This window comes from Idiotropiscis lumnitzeri, chromosome 9 (assembly GCF_059441095.1).
Source record: "Idiotropiscis lumnitzeri isolate Australia: NSW breed Sydney's pygmy pipehorse chromosome 9, RoL_Ilum_1.0, whole genome shotgun sequence".
NCBI classification, from domain to species: Eukaryota; Metazoa; Chordata; class Actinopteri; order Syngnathiformes; family Syngnathidae; genus Idiotropiscis; species Idiotropiscis lumnitzeri.
The window spans coordinates 20,873,474-20,893,749 of NC_142399.1; the positions used below are offsets into that span (position 1 = coordinate 20,873,474).

Here is a 20,276-nt window from a genome sequence, read left to right on the forward strand (position 1 = left end):
TATCGATTCAATACTAGATTTAGTATCGCTTCATATTGACTTTGATTATCTATTTTGACAACCCTACTCTCAACAGGAATATATTTTTGTTTAATCAAGATGTTTGCAATCTGGTTTTATGGAAGGAAAAAAATATCTACATTGTACCCAATTTTTAATGTTACAGAGCAAACCAGTTAATGAATCATAATTTGTTGACCATTTTCAGCATTGTCAAATGGAAATGTCTTGTTTTTGAAAAAGGGATTTTTTTTTAACTCAATTGATTATTCAAATAATTGCTAGTTGCAGTTCTAAAATGAATTGAAAAGTGTTCTCAACTCGACTGTATTTATAGAGCACTTAACCACCGCTGGTTACAAAATGCTTGTACATGGGGCAAAAATAAGTAATACGGCGCTTAAAACAAATAATGTAGTCTTGCTTAACGTTTAGCTGGAGGTCATGCCTAAGAGAAAAATCAATTGGATTTTAATTTTTTTAAATGCCATTATACTTCAGCCTGTTTAGTTTTATAGAAAACAAGCTGTCGTACACACACTTGTCATTGATAGTAAATGAAACAAAAATACGTTTGTTTTTTGTTTGTTTGTTTTTTTGGCTTGCCAGACTGAAGCACCTGTAGTTTTGACGCCGGATGGCAGACCAAAGCGTCACGGTCGAAAGCTGGTGGACTACAGTGAAGTTGAGGAAGATACACCTTCAGGCTTTGAAAAGTTTCTGAAAAAGGTCCAAAAGGAGGAGGAGCAGAGGTCAGAAACAATCCTTCAGACTTGTAAAAAAAAATCCAGTCATTAGTCCACTGACTCAAATAAGTTGTTGTCCTTCTCATATAATTAATTACTCCCTCGTGCTCCATTTTCAGCGCCTCTCCAGTGCTGGACATCCAGTGCTCGTTGAATGCCCAGATCAACCTAAACATGAAGAATCTTCTCATGCTGCTAAAACGGTGTTGTAACCATCCTTACCTGATAGAATATCCTCTGGATCCTGCCACACAAGAATTTAAGGTAGAATATATTCATGTTTAGATTTTTTTTTTTTTGCCTAATACCTCATATACGAGAATTTGCAAAGTGTTCAATGTGATTACAAATGATTGCTTGAGTTACCAACACCACATATTTCAAGTTGGTATTATACCTTATTTTGCTACCATTTACTGTTGCACAAAATTACGTTCAAATGTTATTTGAATACTGTAAAATAATGCTGACTTATTGGGTGTCATTTATATAAATTGATATAATACAGCGCCAGCTCACAATGAGCGGCTGGTGTGAGCTCACCTCTGCCTCCGCTGGCCAACTCCTTGAAGTAGGTCTTTTAGCAATGAAAATATAAAGATGGCCTTTATTAGTCCCATAATGGTGAAATTTGGTGTTTTTTATTTGGTTTATTTGTTAAAATAAAAAAAAAAATTAACATTTTAATGGTTGAACATGAATCTGTGAAGCATTACAGGCAATCACATTTTCCAAAATGGACTTCTCAAATGATTCACACCTAACTACTTTTATCTATTGTCTAAAAAAAAAAACTGACATAATGAGCACAGTTTACAAAGTGAATAAAGAGGTGGAATTTTACATCACTTTTTAGACACTGGCACATTCAAGAACAACAATAATTCAATTTGCTCTCAAGCTATTTGCAACGCCTGCATTTGGTGGATAATGTGTAAAAATAACAGATGAGATGGGGATAGGCCAATAGTATAGAACCTGCAACATCCGTCACTCTCTGCAATCTGTCATCCGACAGTTCAATTGAGCTTTGTGGTATTAGGCATCCCGCAACTATTTCTTCGGCGTCTCTTCATATCTGCAGCTGACAATGATTTCACCAAAAATGGTGCTGCAAACCATCTTGTTTAATTATTCAGTATAATTTGAATTCCAAAAATGCAATAATGATCAGAGTCCCATGTTTTCTTGCTTTAAAATGTTTAGGGGTCTAGTTCCCACTTGAACATGTTCTGGTCTGCAACTTAGTTATACATTACGGTGGCGGAGAACAAGGTTTGAGGAAGGATATACACAGAGAATAGAACTACCTCCGCTACCTTATAAATAGGAGGATGCCACGAGGAGCCATGTCATTTGAGTTTGGTGAATACTAGGGCTGCACGATATTGGAAAAAAAGACATTGCGATTTTTGGGGAGGCTGCGATGTACATTGCGATATTGAGACTAGAAAATAAATCACCAGATGACTTAGATAGCTCTGTTTGGGAAGACTTTGTTTTGTTTATTATACAGCTCTGGGATGGCCACTTGATAGAAATGTGACGGCGTTGAGTTTCACTTTCACTTTCGCCCCGTGAAAAGTTATTGCATTCGTGGTTTGTCGATGCTCTTTGGACTTCTTATCATAAGGTGTTATAATAAAGGCGTCTGTCATTGTTTTTCGAGTAGGTGGTTTTACATCAGGTCCCACTAATGAGTCTGAACTGGTTATAAAGGGGCTCGTAATAGCGATTCAAATGGTCGGACGAGTTTGTTGTATTACGTCGTAGGGCTGGGCGATAAACCGAAAATTTACCGTTACCGAAATGTATTAGAATGACCGACATCATTTTGCCCGTGTCGGTAAATTTGGTGCCTAAAAAAAAAAAGAAAAAGAAAAGTCTTTTCTGTCTGCGGCAATGTTCATGCCTCTTTAAGACGGCTCCAGCGCATGTAGTCACGTGACTCATGCGCTGTAGAAGAATGTAAACAGAAGACGCGTTCGTAGTTGACGATTCAAATCCTGAAGCGGCTGACACGGCTGCAGACGAAGTAACGTTAGTTGAAATTGTTCCTGTCGCGCTTGTCCCGAAAATAAATTTGACATCTGTCGTTTGGAAATGTTTTGGGTTCCATAAAGACGATGTTTGAGCAAAAGAACATGAACTACAAAGTGCGTCGTAAGCACCTGAAACAGCGCGTCCAACCTTTTCTTTTTCACCACCCACAACACAACCATGCTGTTGACTTGGAGCTTGTGCTAAAAGGTCAAAGTGAGAAGCAAGGTTGGACAAGTGACAACAGCCCACTAACGGAGGCGACACCATACGAGAGAACGTCTCAGAACTGGACGCGATAGCCTAACACATAGCTAAAGATAGATCTCCTCTAGTTACAGTGGAGCGCTCAGGATTTAAACGCCTCATGAACGCAGCCGACAAGAGGTACGAAAATATTTGCCGCAAACAGCACTTCCCGATAAGGACAACAACGGGAGTTTAGACATGTCAAGCATTTTCCATCCACATCCGACTTGTGGTCGAGTCGCAACATGGATCCCTGTTTGAGCCTGAATGTGCAGTACATAGACGACAAGTGGCGACTGCGCACCGGAGTACTCGAGACTGCACATTTTCCTGATGAAGCACACACGTTTATTTGGCATTGGCATTCCATTGACATTTTTTTTCATTTTGTTTACAGGCGACTAGCGCCTTTGCACATGGCATTATTTATATTGTTTACAAGATACCTTTACGCAAATCTAGGCCTTTGCAAATGGCATTACAGCATCTCGGCACAATATATTTACATAAAAAGATTTTGTGAGAGGTACCCTTTTTCTCCTGTTCTTTGTGACATTGTTCAAGTCATGCAAAGCATGCTATTTCGAATGTTTATTCAAATGATTTTTGTACTTCTATTTTTCATTGAAAGTAATGTGTACCAGTTGGTCAATAAATTAAAAAATAGCAGTTAATATGCATTTCCTGCATTTATTTACATTTTTGTCCTCAGGGGGAATTTATCGTGCATTTATCGTTATCGAGGTAAAATTGCCCAATTTATTGCGATATTGATTTGAGGTCATATCGCCCAGCCCTATTACCTCGTGTCGCATCAACAACGGCGAGGCACTGTCGGCAGAGGGTTTTTTGTGTGTTGTATATTCATTTTTATGGCCGAAATAATTCAATATTTTTGGATGTTGACTTTCTTTTCTAAATCTACTGCCGCCGTCGTCTCTTCCATGTCGCCTGTTAGTGATTTTCAAAGCACACACACAGTCGTCGTGGTGGAAATGGAGGGGTTGGGGGAGTGGCCAGTGACTGGCAGGACGGAAGGGGTGATCGAGACAGGCTTTGTAGAGCATATAGTAGCTTGCTGTTTCTATGAAGCTAAACAAATTTTGTATGCTCTAAGAAGAAAAAAAAAGACAAAAACATCGCACGTCCTACGATGTGACAATCGCGCATGCGCGCATCGCAAGCGCGATGTTCAAACTGCACATCGTGCAGCCCTAGTGAATACCCACTTTTGATCCTTTTACTTGGCTTCCCTGATTCCCAACTGGCAATTATTGACCTAGGCCGTGTTTATGTAGCACTAAGTACATTAAAATTAGAGGACAGATGACGCATGAAGGCTTGGACACTGCTGATCTACAACCTGCCCCACAGCAAGGCTCTCTGGACTCAGTCAAATCTGTCCCCCCAACTATGTGTATATATGTGCTGCGTTTTCTTTCTTGACATTGTTCCTTACAATCTTTGATACAGATTGATGAGCAACTGGTACAGTGTTCTGGGAAATTTCTCATACTGGACCGAATTCTTCCCGCACTCAAGGAAAAGGGACACAAGGTAAAACAGGCATCATCGAATGGCGGTTCGGACCGCGGGATGATTCGGACCGGACCCATGGCCAATCTATGCTGAATTTTTTTCAGGGCTCATTCGCAAACATTGGCGCTAGTAAATACGGAAAAGGTGTCACTGATTTGAGCCAATCAAATCTTTTGTTTCCGATCCACTGCCAATTGCGCAGCAGACCGGAAGTGAGTGCTGCTGACAGTATGCCTTGCTAAGAAGTTAGCAAGGTCGATGCGTATTGTTTTTAATGAATGGACGGAGAAATTTAGTTTCGTTCTGGCTGCAGCCGATACAAAACCAGTGTGCATCATATGCTCCGGAACCGGCGCAAAATTGCAAAGCGCCACTACGAAACAAAGCACTGCCCTTTTGTGCAAAATTATCCGCTGAAGTTTGAGGTGAACGCGGGCAAAAACATCGAACTTTGAGTGCAGTATAACAGATTTTTACATTTTCGTTTACATCCCAGCGGCATGCAAACGAATGTTCACTAAAAGTATCATGGATTTTGGGGAAACATAAAAAACATTCAGTAATGGGGAAGTTGTGAATGAGTGCTTAAATGCGGTTGCACAAACATTATTTAAAGGAAAACACAAAGCCCAGATGTGTGAAATAATCGACCAAATCCCAAGGGCCCTGACTCCGTTCCAACCCAGATTTAAGTCACTGGCAGGGCAGTCACAAACTAATTTTTCTCATTAAGAGAAGTTAAAAAAAATATTCAAAAGAAAAGGTGGTGTCAAAGCTCATTTTGAATTAGTTTTTCATGAGGACAGCCATTTTTATTGATTGTGTACTGAACATGTTGACCTGGTTTACTTGGATAATTAGGCTTTCCGTTTTTTTTAGGCTGATAACTCTTTGATTTAAAAAAAAAAAAAAAAGGTAAAAGATGTTAACTCAATGCTTAGCACTTTATATATTCCTGCAGGAGATAATTTACTGTTTTTTCTGGAAGTGGCACCCTTAAATTCCTGAGCCACATTTTCTTGAATATGAAATAAACGGCTTATATTTGTTTGACTGGCAAAGGTGTTTAAATGGGAACATTGCTAAATATTTCGTATATAAGTGCGCTCTGTTGAAAATGACTAAATATTGAAACTATATAAAAATGTGAACATAGGACTTTGGTTCGGACCTTTGAATTGGAAGAAATTTTCGTTGTGGACCTCTGTGACTTTTAATTGAATACCTCTGAGGTAAAACAAAACCTTGCTTTTAATAAGTCGAGTCATACTTGTTTTTTATACTTTACGAAAACTAATCGCGGGCCAGATTAAACCACTTTGTTGGATTTTATCCGGCCCACACGTTTGATACCCCTGCCGTAATACATGAAACACTTGACTGTTGTTAAGGTCCTCGTCTTCAGTCAGATGACCTCCATCTTGGACATTCTCATGGATTATTGCTATCTGCGTGGCTTCCAGTACAGCAGATTGGATGGCACCATGTCTTATGCTGATAGGGAAGAAAATGTGAGTTATAATAAGATCATAGTGAAGTATGTACAAATGTGGTACTTTTGGGGTGGGTGGATAAATGTAGTGTCCCTGCTATATTATTTTTTTTCTTCCAGATGGCTAACTTTTCCAACGATCCAGAGGTTTTCATATTCCTGCTCAGCACCAGAGCTGGAGGGCTTGGGATCAACCTGACAGCTGCTGACACTGTCATTATTTTTGACAGTGACTGGGTAGGTCGCCAAGAGGAGTCAACACTTTTGGAACAATGAGATGAAGTTAAAATGTCAATGTAATTGCTAACAATTTCCTGATAAAAATGTAACCTAGGCTTTAAGGAATGAAACTGTTTACATAAGTGGCTTGTTAGTATACATTTTCAAATATTTGTTCTCAGAACCCCCAGGGAGACCTGCAGGCTCAGGACCGCTGTCATCGCATTGGTCAAACTAAACCAGTGGTGGTGTATCGTCTGATCACAGCAAACACCATCGACCAAAAGATTCTGGAGAGAGCCTCAGCAAAGAGGAAGCTGGAAAAGATGGTCATCCACAAGAGTTAGTCAATTTGTAATAAGCCCAAGCAGATCTTGTTAATGTTTTGTGGGTGGTGCACGCTAGATGCTGACATTTTTTGAGAATCACATGACCCGTGGGATTCGTGAAAAAATATCAGGGTATTGTGAAGGTACAGGAAATTGAGATCATTTGAGTGGTAGAGTGAATGAAAAAGGGGGTGGGCGACTTGGAACGGCATATTTTTTTTAAATTTAATTTTTAATTATGTTCCGGGACATGAGTGCACAATTTATTTCTCTGTGTGAGTAGAATTGGACGGAAGTGTAAATCCATTCCTTTGTAACCCTCTAGTGTAGTGGTTCTCAACCTTTTTTGAGTGGTGTACCCCCTGTGAGATATTTTTTCAGCCGAGTAACCCTTAACCAGCGCAAAGCATTTTGGGAAAAAAAAATTATAATAAGACTTTCAACATGCCACCATTGTATGATTTATTAAACTTTAGAACCTTTCAACTTCATTTGCATTGGTCCACAAAAAATATTCAACAAAGTGTCCCCTTTTGGATCATGGAGATCTGCAACCTGTGGGCGTAAATCCAAATAAGACATGATCTTCAACGTACAACCGGAATTTTGCGGACTCTGATTTGGCCGCCTTTTGCACTTGTGTCTGAGTTTTTTTTTTTTTTTTTTATTTGAAGCTTACGCTTCAACTGTAACTCCATTGTTTGCGTCTTCAAGTGATTGGCAGGTAACAAGACAAGTTGGGTTGAACCATTCTAGTATCTGGAATATCTGGGTTTCTAAAATAATGAAATTGAATAACCTACTGAAAATAAAATTAGTTTTTAGAATTATTTTCCTGGAACATTAATTCAATAAGAAAAATGGCACCAATTTAACTCCTATTTCATAAGATACATATTAGATCAACATTCTGACAGAGGTAATATATAATCATAAATATGTGTCTTTAAGTAACTGGCATGCTTAAAATGGTGTGATTTGGCCTCTTCAAATAGTGCCTGTGGATAAGTTTGTGAGCCGCCTATTGTGCCATTGCGCAACACGTGTTAATGTCACAATAGAAACATGTTAAGATAACACTATTAAGTGTGTCACTTGTTTTCTTATGAGATGATGTGATTTTGTAGCTATTCATATTTTATTAATAACTAATAGAAATATCAAAACACTGGTGAAGAAAATTTCATAATTGTATTTCATTGATCCCCCCCCCCCCCCGCCCCTCCCCCCCTCCTGACTATTTTTTTTTTTTTTTTTACCCAGATAAGTTCAAAGGTGGCAGGGCAGAGTTGAACCAAACTAAAAGCTGCGTTGATCTGGATGATCTGTTGGAGATGCTCCAAGCTCGAGGCACCGAGAAGTAAGTTGTATGCCTCGCCGATAACGGTTGTTGTCTTATTTTGTGTAATAAACTTCACATGCCACACAGCTAGGGGGCAGTGTTACTTGGGGTAAGGAGGAGAGGGCATGGGGTGGTGAAAAAGGAAGTGTCTTTGCTGTGGAGGAGAAGGTGGCAGTTGCGAATAAAGTGTGTTTACGAGTTGTCAACATTTGGAGTTTTCATTCAAGCTAACAACGGTCGCTTTTCTAAACCATATTTTACCATTTGGCTGTCACTTTTTCCCTTTCCAGGGAGGTGAAATCAAGTGGTCAGCAAGTGATAAGTGATCAAGACCTGGACTTTTTATTGGATCGTAGTGACCTGCTGGGTGGGTACACAAGAATTAATTTGAGAAGTAATTTTTTTAGGTCAACATAAGTGTTTAGGATCTTGCAACAATGTGGAAAAGTGTATCTGTGTAAAAATAATTTCCTACAATAGCAGTGTGTGATTTGCCTCAAAAATTAAAATGACTAAGAGGTCATAGAAATTGAAAAAATATTTTTCTCTCTTTTTTCTTTTTTTTTTTTCATAAAGGGAGGGATTTTTCTATTTCAACCTCAGCACATGAAATAATTCAAATACAATATTGTGGTGTGGTACTGATGACTTAACTATGAAATTCCAGATAAAGACAAAGGGGGAGCGAGGAAGGAAAAAGTTGGAGTCTTCAGAGTTATGGAGACTGCTGAATCATCAGACATCACCTTGACTTAAAGACCCGAAATATTCACTTTCACAACATTCCCTTAGAAGTAAACTGGAGCGGTGCTCAGGTGACTTTGGACTGTCAGTGGACTGTATGTTTCCAAGAATACACTGTAAAAATGTACTCTACTGTTTATTGGCTGTTTTGTTATTGTTAGACTTTAAAGTTGATTCAATGAAATATTTCATTGTAGTTTTGTCTTTTCTGTAATCATCTTTACTTGCTGTTGACACTTTTCTTTGTCTCCCCTGCACTATTCCATCTGCCTCACTTGTCCCTCGCTTTATCCTGAACTTGTTATGCTTCAGTATACTCTGAAAGCAAAGAATATATTCATTTTGTGCTGCATTTGACATGCCTGGTCAAAACCGCAAGTCATATTTGCTTGTGTCAAAAGGGCTATGTGTAAAAAAAAGTCTCATCCTATTTTTTTTTAAGTTTACACCTTAGTTATGTGTTACTACTGCTTTAATTTGGAAGCCTTATGGTGCCATTTGACATGTTATGCGCATATAGTTGAGAGCACCTTCATGGCAATAACTAGGATCTTTTTTTTTTTTTTTTAATTTTTTAAGTTTGTAAAATATTTTTCTCTGTATACGTTGCCCAATGGAAATAAAGTTGAGTTTGGGTATAATGTATTCTGCTTTAATCAGAGTGGGCAATTAATTCCCAAAACTGGAACGATTATCATGGGCCACACAAACATCCTAACATCATTTGTGTTCAAAAGTAAGTTTAATTAAATGAACTACAGTTCAAACTTTACCCCCCCAAAATATTTTTGTCATATTTGAATAACGCTTTTCATCTGAACATTTTCACAAAAACAGTCAATGGTAATATGTTTGTCCTGCATGTCATTCCAAATCCGCATAAAACATTCACCCTACTTGTGTTGTAATGTAAGCACTGCTAAGCCATGTCTGCCATCCAGTGGTTGTAATTTTTCTCTCATTTGTATTTTATTTTCTGCATATCTGCAACACACGAAATTGGCTCTCCAGGACTGGAGTTTGACACCTATGGGTTATGATGTCCCCCTCACGTGCTGGGTTCTTAGATTCATATCCGGGCTCTGCCCTTCCTGTGTGGGGTGTGCATACCCCTTGTGTATTCTCCGGGTACTCCAGTTTCCATCCACATTCCATAAACATACATGGTAGGCTTATTGAATGCTCTAAATTGTCCATCGGTGTTGTGGAAGTGTGAATGGTTGTTCTGTGTGTTGTTCTGAGCTTTTATGGGAATGCAAATGACTTAGGGCGTGGTCACATTGTTCAAGTGTCAGCCTGTCAGGTGATTTATGTGTGCATCCTCCCTGGCACGCTACCGAAAGGACTTCATGACTGCTTTGTCTGCACACTGCATTTAATCCGCTGATTTGCCTTTATGTTTAGAAAATTAGCACATTTAGAAATAATTAGACATACTTATCCACTCTTGAAATTATGGAGCGTCTGAAGTTAATTTTGCAGTATTTCCAGTCAAACTCTGAATCAATCTCCAATGGGATTTGTATCGTCCTCGCCTTGGTCAGCGTCAAGCTTTACACCAGCTTCGACTTCAACTGTCCTTGCCTTCCACAGTACAACAAACTATACTCTTTGGGCGTGATGGTTGTTCCACCCATTATCCTTTTCTTCCTGGGAGTCCTGGTCAATCGGCATACAGGTGTCATGATGGATGAGTGGATGAGACCTACTGGAAAACGATCTAAAAATCCAGCTGTGGTGAAGTAAGTCAGATTTTTTTTGTTTTATAGAACATCAACTGAGATACAGTATTCTTTTCAGAGCTGTGAAAGAACATTGCAGCAAACAGCATTGCCGCAGATCCTTTTACTGTGTGGGGGAAAAAATACCTTTTTGGCATTAATGTTGTTAATCAATCATTCCAGCCGAGTCTTAAAGTAAAATGTTGCCACATAAGATTTTATGATTGCAAATAGTCTTAAATCTCCAAACAAGTTAACATTCTTAAAAATTATATTTACAGAATGACTCACGGTAACGTCAAAGCAATCACAACGGTGGAACCAACAAAACAGTGAAGGGGTTTCAACAGATACATGTCATTTCTGGATTTAACCAACTTTAGACAAAATGGGGCATTGGCAAGCTGGTAGTACATTTCATTTCAATTGGAGTTAACAAGTCTTGAATTTAGTTTGCTTTAAGCTTCAGGGACCATGAGCAAAACTTTTGTTACCCTTTCAGCAGAAGACTGAAAGCTGATGACGATTCAAAGTGGGACTGTCTCATATGTCCTTGCATTTGCGGTGCCTGAAAGAACACTAGTGAGGAGACAAGTGACAGAATGTGATGAAAAGGGGGCAAATATTAATCTCTTATTGCAGGTATTTATTCTCAGCCATGATCCAGCGGGCCCTCCTGGCACCAATGGTGTGGATCCTAGTCACCTTGCTGGATGGGAAAATATTCATCTGTGCTTTCAGTGTGAGCGTCCATCCAATACTCTTCTCAGGTATTGTGCTGTACAGTAGCATTTGTCCTGTATACACGGGTGAAATGAATATTCTTTTCTGTAGTATGTGGTACATGATGTTTGTATACTGCCCTCAGGTATGCCCAATAACACTGGACTGGATGTGATCAAAATAATGGCCAAAGTGCCCTGCAAGGAGGATGTCATCTTCAGGAATAGCTCTTTCCACAAAGCAGTATCCCGTTATGTTCGCTGTTATTCACAAGTAATTTGCAGCATACCTTAACACCTGCATGATTTCCAGCTCTAAATTTGCGAATTTTGTGGAATGTTGTCACAAGTCAAAATTCCAAAGAAATTAATTAATTGAGAACAGCATGGTTATTAGTATATCTGGGTTTATGGTTAGAAATCGGGCTTAGACCTTCTTGTGAAGCTTGCATGTTTGTCTCTTGTATTTTGATGTGATTGTCCTTTTGATTCAGAATGCTAACTTACATGGAATTGTCAATCAGAAATCAGAAATCCCTTTATTGTCATTGTACTCAAGTGTGCAACGAGATTAGAGAGCTCCCCTCTCCAGTGCAATACAACAATAATTCAGATAAATATATCGTTGCACACTTGAGTACAATGACAATAAAGGGATTTCTATTCTATTCTATTCTATTCTAAATTAGATAAATAAGACAATAGTTAGTGCAATGGAAATAATAATGAATAGGATATATAAAAACACATCACAACCGATTGACACAAAATTTATTTAAAAGAAATTTCTATGTTCCATCATTACTAATAATCAATTCCTTTCAAGGCAGTTGGCTGGTCCATCCTCCTTTTCCTGATTGTGCTGGGAGCTCTAGGACGAGTCCTCAAGCCTTGTTTTGATGACCATGCCACCTTCCTACAGACACGCTACTGGAGCAACTATCTTGATGTGGAGCAGAAACTCTTTGATGAAACCTGTGTCCTCCATGCGCGAGACTTTGCCAGGAAATGTGTTGTGCAATTCTTCGAAGAGGTGAGGGAGGATGTTGAATTATGTCCCCTACATCCAAAATTAATGAAACAATTCACAGAGGACTGGGTAGAGGAAGAGCAGGAGAGACTTCACGGGATAACAAAGCAAGAGCAAGTGGACAACTTGCTCCAGAAATGGTACTTCAGTAAACCTGAACTGGATGTAACTAAAGCTGCCTACAGACCCAGGATGTGTGTTAACTGCAAGGACGAAAGGCGAAATCTACTATTGTGACGTTGTCTTGTGGATAAATGCTAGGTGGTTATGTTTAGAGTGATGGTGACATAAATAACTTTTCGTAGACCATAGGTCAACGACATGGCACCCATGGGCGCTGGGTTGGACCACATGAGTCACCTACAGGCATGTTAAAAAAATAGCTCACCATGGGCCATTGTTATTTCTTAGGAACATTGATGAAGTCATCATTTGCATATTGATATTTACCAGTGCCGTCAAGCGATTACAATTTTTTTAACTAATTTATTGCTAAAATAACATCAATTATTTACAAAGCTTGGAATCGATATTTACTTGAGTAAAATCTTGGCATTAACGTGGAAAAAAATATAAAAGTACATTTCTACTCAGACTCTTCTAATAGCTTCCTTTGATCTTTGAATACGATTATGTTCCTGTAAAATACAGAAAATAGAGTTGCATGATACACCAAAGATGTACAACTAATATGGAATTTGAATTTGGCTTCGCAAAGTGTGCAAATTTTGGATTTCTCCAATGACCCGGCGAGTAAATTTTTTAAGTAAAATCTAAATGATTTAGAAGTCCGTCTTTGCAATGGTAACTCTCCTCTAAGTTTGACTGCACCGTGAGCAGAGGTCTGCTGCAACAGAATTAAATACAACTGAGTTAATTATTTTTTGTCCGCAATAAAATTGAAATTAATCTCCATATTTAATGCTTTAATTTTGACAGCCGTAATATTTACGCATTTCTACTCATTTAATTAATTGCTGATTATTTTGATAATTGTTATTAATATATGTTATTTCAGAAGTGTGTTTCAAACTGGTAACATTAAACTGTTCTTTCAGTAGGTTCTCCATCACCAGTGACACGGTCAGGAAAGCGGCTCCAGAGTATGATGTTAGTCCCACCATACTTGACATTTGTTAGGGTTTAGAGGTTTGAAAAGCTTCACCTTCACACATCCAAATATACTTCTTTGTCCTGTTTGATCATAAGACCTTTGTCCAGAAGATTTTTGGGTCTCACTCCAGGCAGATCTTGAACTTATTTTACTGATTCTACAGCAGTTTCCAGTTAATGGCTGGTTTGAAACCTTGATGGTTTCTGGGTTGTTCCTGATTTTTTTTCCCTGCTGAGGGCAACCGTTTGAATCTTCTTCCAGACCCTAGAAAAGAGATGTCATTTTAAATTATATTTGATATTGTAATTCGTGTGTGGTACTTCTATACACTTGGTGTTATAATGTAATAATTTACAGACTGTGGTTTGTTTGTTTCGCTTTGCTTGTTTTTTATTTCTTATTTAGTGTATTGCACAATAGAGCCCAGCCCACATGGACTTATAAGAAACATAAACAGTAAGCAGCTGTTCACAGATTAATCAAAAAAAGAGGGTCCCTTTACGTTGCATCCAGGCATGTACTAAAAACTGAGCCAAATAAAATGGCTTACACATGAAAAGATCCTTGAGTCTTTCTTCCTCTGACATTGCAAACAAGTATACAGCAACATCTGAAAGTTTATAAAATAATTGCATCCGCAAATCTTGATGTAGGGAATAATAGAACAAAAAATGCATTTCATTTTCAATATCGTTGAAATGACATAAACAGTAAAACCGGTCCTCCTCTGGGGTGGAGTTAAAATGTGGTATTAATAAAGGTTTATTTTATTCTATTCTATTGCAGGAGGAGCAAGTCATATGATACAGTTGCTTTGAATAGGTGAAGCTGCAGTCTTAACATTTTGCATAGGTGTGAGATCCACCCACAGGTTCTCATGGAAACATGCAAAGACATACCTATCCATGATCCAAGCCGGTTATCCCCACAAGGGTCACGGCCGGGCTGGAGCCTATCCGAGCTGTCTTCGGGCAGTAGGCGGGGTACACCCTGAACTGGTTGCCAGCCAATCGCAGGGCACACATAGATAAACAACCATTCATGCTCACAGTCATACCTAGGGACAATTTAGAGTGTACAATCAACCTACCATGCATGTTTTTGGAACATGGGAAGAAACCAGAGTACCCGTAGAAAACCTACGTAGACACGGGGAGAACATGCAAACTCCACACAATAAGGCCGGAGCCCGGGATCGAACCCCGCAACTCTGAACTGTGAGGCCATTGTGCAAACCAGTCAACCACTGTGCCCCTCTGCAAAGACTAGTAATTCTGCATTTGGTCAGATGTACATAATTTAGATATTTTGAATTTTCTCATTAAAACCAAATACATCGTGATTAACACATTTTTGATTTAGCTCAACTCATAATTAAAAGCATCTTGAAGGCAGTATTGAGGCCTAGTCATGATGTTAAGTCATTCATTGTGGTCGACAGCATTGAAGGCATAATAAAGAAAACTCAATCAGAGGTAGGAGCTCATTTTTATTGTACTCTTTCTAATCCCTCCAGGTCATATTCAATTTATATTCTGCGGTATAGCTTTTGTATTGGAGGCCACACAGAGAACCAGAACAGACACATGCAAGCATGTAATAAGAGATGTCGGAGTGAAAAGGGCACCAAAGAGTGTTGCACCTCTCAAGCTTGGGGGTGGAGACAGTTCCAAACAGCATAAGAAGCAGATTTTCAACTCTCCAATGACTTGTTGCCATTTTTACATTTGTCTGCAGCGGGACTTGATTCACAGCCCTCCAATATGCACACAGGTCAAGTATGTACTTCTGTAGCGCTGATATGAAGGGATCTGTGCATTGTGCACTCCATATATAGTACAAAGTAAGTACATGTCTTTGATAACTGTTTTCTTCCTAAAGCGACATCAAGTTAGCATTTGTTGTACATGGATATAAAGAGTATATATTTCATGCTAAGCACTATTTTATCTAATTAGATTTTACACATTATTTCAAACTGATGCATTAATCGAGCAAGCTTTTCCAGTTCTCAACTTGGCTGTGTTTGCACATGTTTTCACTTGTAGACCTAGTTTTTTTTTTTTTTTTTTTCCACTGGGGAGGAAACCAGAGGGCAGGTCCTTGCTATGAGTCATCGCTGGTGCCCACAAAGCTCACACATACGCAAAGTTGAGCTCAGAATGAGAAGGAAGACTTTTCTTTTGGATTGAAAAAAAAATCCATGTTGCACAGTCTTTTTTTGTTTGTTTGTTTTTGTTTTTGAGCAACTATCTTCACAGACGGCATCGCTAAATGGATTATAAAAGTTCAGTCACATGTGTTGCCTGAGGACACTGGAAGGCTGTAAGTTAGCATGACTTACTTTAACTGTAGAATTTTTGTCATCATATGGTTTACAAAATATGCCCATGAGATGTAGTTAACTCTTCAAAATGGATTAGATTGTGATTTTAGAAGAAAATGCAACTCATTTTTTCATGTCTTTATCTTCTTTTCTGTTCTCCTCTTTTTAGCTTGACATTACTTCAGCTCAGCATCTTACCCGAACATCCCAAACATGGCGGCTTATGCCCTTGTCACGGAAAACTTTAAATTTGCATCTCTGTTCTTCAAGAGTAAAGATGTGATGGTCTTTAATGGTTTGATTGCTCTGGGCACTGTGGCAAGCCAGACAGCATACAATGTTTTTGCTTTTGATTGTCCATGTTCCCCTGGGAGAAATTACTACTATGGCATAGCTGCCATTGGTGCTCCAGCTTTGGCATTTTTCATCGTTGGAGTAATGATGAACAAGAGAACTTGGGATCTAGTATCAGAGTGTCGCCTCAGGAGGTTCCGGAAACTGTCAACAGCAGCAGCATTGGCAGTATTGGGAAGTATTCTTGGTCGAGCCGTGGTGGCACCTCTTACGTGGACTGTCCTATCCCTGCTGCAGGGTCTGGCATACACGTGTGCCTTAAGTGAGTTTACTGATCCCGTCACCGTGAAGGACTTCCCCACTGGTTATAATTCAGAGGACATGGCAAAGTTCCCTTGCAAGGAAAGTCTTCCAACAGAGCTGCAAGGCTTTTGGGCAGAAATTGACCGACGTCTGAAATACGAGTCACAGGTAGTGGAAAACAATGTCTTTACCAGCGCCATCTAATTTTATCACCAATATGAATTTAAGAAAGGCTTTGAGAAATATTTGTTTAATAAAACAAACAAAAGAGAAATCTATTAAGTGAGAGCTAACTGGTTATTTAACAGCTATTTCCCAGACAGGATGATGCTGTAGACTAACATACTGGATAATACCACACCTAACAATTGTCTGACTTGTGATTTGTATGTTGTTTTAAGCTGATAGGCTGGCTCGTGGTTGCCGGGACATCTCTGATGGTGTTCATGGTTATGTGTACGAGACATTGCTCCTCGCCCCTCGGCTACCAGCAGGAAGAATACTGGTCCAAGTATCGCTCCAATGAAAAGTCAATCTTTCATCGTACAGCCGCTGTGCACGCGCAACTCATGGCTGCAAAGTACGTTCAGAGCTTCTTTGGTTTCGTGGCTTTGGAGAAGGATGAGAAGGAGCATATCATCGAACACCAGGCTCAAGCCAGTCCCATCAGCAGCACAGAGTGGAATAGAGTGACTGGTGTCTACCTTTACCGGGAGAAGAATGGACTACCTCTATACAGCAGGCTCAATAAATGGGCCACATACAACGAGGAGCACAATGTGGAAGATTTTGATAAAGAAATGGATGTATTTGACAGTTTTATTACTTAGCGCAATCAGTCACTGCAAGATGTGTTTCATTTCAAACTATTTCTACCTTGGGTGACTCTTTTGTAAGACATTGTAAAAGTAACCTCGATTCGTTCAGTTTGAAAAAGCGGCCAATCACCACAGTGTCATTCGGACTCTGAAGCTGTGCTTTAAATTTCCTGCGTTACAGAATTAAAACTTTTGATTGAATTTTTAATGTAAGAATATATTCATTCGAGGGTCTGTACATTATGCATGTGCATCGACAATATTTGATTAGTTGTTTTAGGGATGCTGTAGTGACTATTTAACAAGAATGCTATTCAGTCTGGTGCCGACTACAGTCAATCCTGAACTGATGACTAAAGTAGGAGGGAACATTTCTGTGAGTCATATTTGTGCTTGCTTTTGTTTTTAGGATGTTGACTATTTACTGTTAAATAGAGGATGATCGGGGCGGCACGGTGGCCGGACTGGTTAGCACGATGGCCTCACAGTGAGAGACAGCAGCGGACGTGGGTTCCTGTGTGGAGTTTGCATATTCTCCCCGTGCCTGCGTGGGTTTCCTCTGGGTACTCCGGTTTCCTCACACATTCCAAAAACATGCATGGCAGGTCGATTGAACACTCTAAATTGCCCTTAGGTATGAGTGTGAGCGCGAATGACTGTTCGTCCCTGTGTGCCCTGCGATTGGCTGGCAACCAGTTCAGTGCGGCCCTAGTGAGGAGAAGCTGTACAGTTAATGGATGGATGGAAAGAGGATGATGAACTTACATGCATTTAGATTCTTGAGGATTGATGGCTCCTCTGATGCTATAGTGACTCAAATGGTGCGAATGTGTACATTTCTGTATCCTCACTTTTAACAAGGACTAAAATGAAATCATTTTTTACTTTGGTCTTGTGCTACCCGTCAAAATGTTTTGTGAAAATATGAATACTGCGTGTAATCCAGCAGACTGTTTCCCTCCTCAATGTTTTGCTTGATGTTTTAAAGACCGAATTAGACAAACAGCCTTCTCCTCAAATAAGGTTCAATTTCACATGGAGAGACCCAGCGATGTGCGTTCAAACATTGAAAAGTCCATTCAAAATGAGTCCTCTTAAAAAGAAAATTAGGACAATAACTCTAGGTTGATTTTGTAACTGAATCACTCGTGATCTGCTTTGCGGGCAGTCTTATCAAACAATCTCTTCACTTTAATCACAAATGAGGAGGGGTGACAAATGCATCAAGTATATAAGATGATGTCCGTAAACTGAAATTAATTCATTTTCACAGAGAATCCACTGTTCATTACGATTTAAATGTATTCGTAATCACGTTTGACCTATTGCAATCCTTAGATTACAGTATGTGTCCCAGTTTCCCATGTGAAATGATTTCATTAGTAGCATAGATTGCATTTAATGGAAAAAGGTAAAAACATGTTCCAACTTGAAAAGTAACAATGTATCTAAAAATGAGGTATCAATAAAAATTTTAGTATTAATGTTACAAAACTTTTGGCCAACACACACTCACACAAAATAACACTACTCTTTTATCACAAGTGTTCCAAGTCACAAGTACACATGCGGAATCAAAGTTTCGGAAGTGATTCAGACCGGATGAGGTGTATGCCACAACGACAAGGGAAGAAGAATATTATGTGATGCTTTTGGTCTTTGTTTTCAGCACATCTGCAGCAGGACGTGAATGCCTGCGGATTCTGATTTTTATGCTAAACTAATTTAAATAACTCTCCTAAAGGAAAATAATAACATCCGCAATTCCTTTTTTTAATATTAAAATTCCTCCCCAGTGTTATTTAACTAAACCTACCCTTGCCTCAGTCCTATATTGTATCTCCCTAAATCCAACCCTGCTTCCACCCTGCTTCCAAGACCCCCACCGTAATACCTTCCCTCCCTAAAACAACTTCCCTAACCCTGAACAAAACCTAAACCCCCTCACCTCCCAAATCGTAACCCTACACTCTTCCTATACTTTTCTGCTAGCCAGTTCTAAACATAAAACCCTCCTTAACGCTAACTCAAAACCACCCCTCATGTTGATCCTAACCCCTCCCCTCTCCAATTCTAACCATAACCCCTCATTAACCCCAACCTGAAAATTCATTCATGTTAACTTTGGCCGCAATGTCATTTCTTTGTTGAACATCTTCTTTTTCCTTTTTTCAAAACCCTCCCCTTTCTTAACTTAATGAAAATTCTAAATGAAAATATTTACTGTACTTGGGAGAAATATTCCTACAGCCCTCCACCTCCATTTTTGCGCTGAAATTCAAGTCACTTTTTAAAGCACTGTATTTCTTTATTTAAAAAAAAAACTATTTTAAAATTATTTTTATTTATATAAAAAAAAAACAGGTAAGAAAATTTTCATACATGACCAAGATCACATTTCACAAATATAAAGTTTTTATTTTACTTTTTCCAAGTTTATTTTGTAATTGACTTTTGCTTCTTCTGCCCCCATTTTTGTTATTCCCATTTTTATGTATATTTTGAAAAAAGGCATTCTATTTTTTTTTCTTTGCCAATGTTTAGAATCGTTTGCCTGTGCCCTCTTTAGCGCCTGAATTTGTACTATAACCCGAACAAACTTGGTTATTTCTATTTACTTTTTTTTGTACAATTGTGATAAATATTTGGAATGGTCATCTCATTTCATCTGTGCAGCCTGCCTGTTGATTGTGTTTTGGGGTGGCTCTCTGAAGTTGACAGTAACATGGCCCTTCATGTTGTCACCTTTATTTTTTCATATAGGATTGGGCACTGTGTCTTGAGTATTTAGGATTGACTCAATGAAACATTGTCCAAACATCAAACTTTTTTTTATGTCTTCTGCATCCAATCCTGCTCTCTGTTAATACTTGGTATTTTGTACATAAAGACTTTAGTTTTCCACTTCCGTGTTTTGTCTGCTTCTGGGTCAAAATTCTGCTCCTGACATGATACTGCAAAGAAGGTATAGACCTGCCCTGCCTGGAAACAGCAGTGGGATGGAAACTCTTGTGAGAGTCATAATTATGAGATATGACACACGAGCTGTGTCCAAATTCACAGGCTGGATCCTCAAAGGGACGCGTTTTCGACCATATGACGTCACTTCTGATGCAACACAACTGTATGTGGTGTTCAAATTCACATTAATCCTATGGAAATTCACTACGGTTTATGTGGTCCACGGAGGTTACATGAGTAAGAACCTTTGAAGGCGTAAAAAAACCCAGCATGCAAACTGTCTCTCT

At 39.0% G+C, this 20,276-nt stretch overlaps 3 protein-coding genes across 3 annotated transcripts in view; all 3 read left to right on the forward strand.

Moving 5' to 3' along the window:
* The window catches only part of hells (helicase, lymphoid specific), a 29,784-nt gene extending 20,369 nt beyond the window's left edge, over window positions 1-9,415 (forward strand). Inside the window, exons 15-23 of the mRNA XM_088305479.1 lie at window positions 610-752; window positions 866-1,010; window positions 4,509-4,592; window positions 5,966-6,085; window positions 6,187-6,303; window positions 6,468-6,627; window positions 7,878-7,974; window positions 8,247-8,323; window positions 8,624-9,415. Of these exons, the coding sequence (XP_088161605.1) occupies window positions 610-752; window positions 866-1,010; window positions 4,509-4,592; window positions 5,966-6,085; window positions 6,187-6,303; window positions 6,468-6,627; window positions 7,878-7,974; window positions 8,247-8,323; window positions 8,624-8,712 (1,032 nt within the window). The 3' untranslated portion in view covers window positions 8,713-9,415. The remainder of the gene's footprint in view (window positions 1-609; window positions 753-865; window positions 1,011-4,508; window positions 4,593-5,965; window positions 6,086-6,186; window positions 6,304-6,467; window positions 6,628-7,877; window positions 7,975-8,246; window positions 8,324-8,623) is intronic.
* A 740-nt stretch (window positions 9,416-10,155) lies between these two features.
* Window positions 10,156-12,427, forward strand: calhm3 (calcium homeostasis modulator 3). Its single transcript, XM_088305546.1, is given in 5 exon segments — window positions 10,156-10,442; window positions 11,064-11,191; window positions 11,290-11,417; window positions 11,970-12,390; window positions 12,393-12,427. Coding segments are annotated over 5 exon segments (999 nt in total).
* Window positions 12,428-15,035: 2,608 nt separating this feature from the next.
* Window positions 15,036-17,229, forward strand: LOC148331204 (calcium homeostasis modulator protein 2-like). The gene is made up of 4 exons (XM_088303993.1): window positions 15,036-15,065; window positions 15,336-15,612; window positions 15,783-16,378; window positions 16,612-17,229. Exons 3-4 carry the CDS (start codon window positions 15,827-15,829, stop codon window positions 17,038-17,040), a joined length of 981 nt encoding a protein of 326 aa, XP_088160119.1. The 5' UTR covers window positions 15,036-15,065; window positions 15,336-15,612; window positions 15,783-15,826; the 3' UTR covers window positions 17,041-17,229.
* Window positions 17,230-20,276: the final 3,047 nt, after the last annotated feature.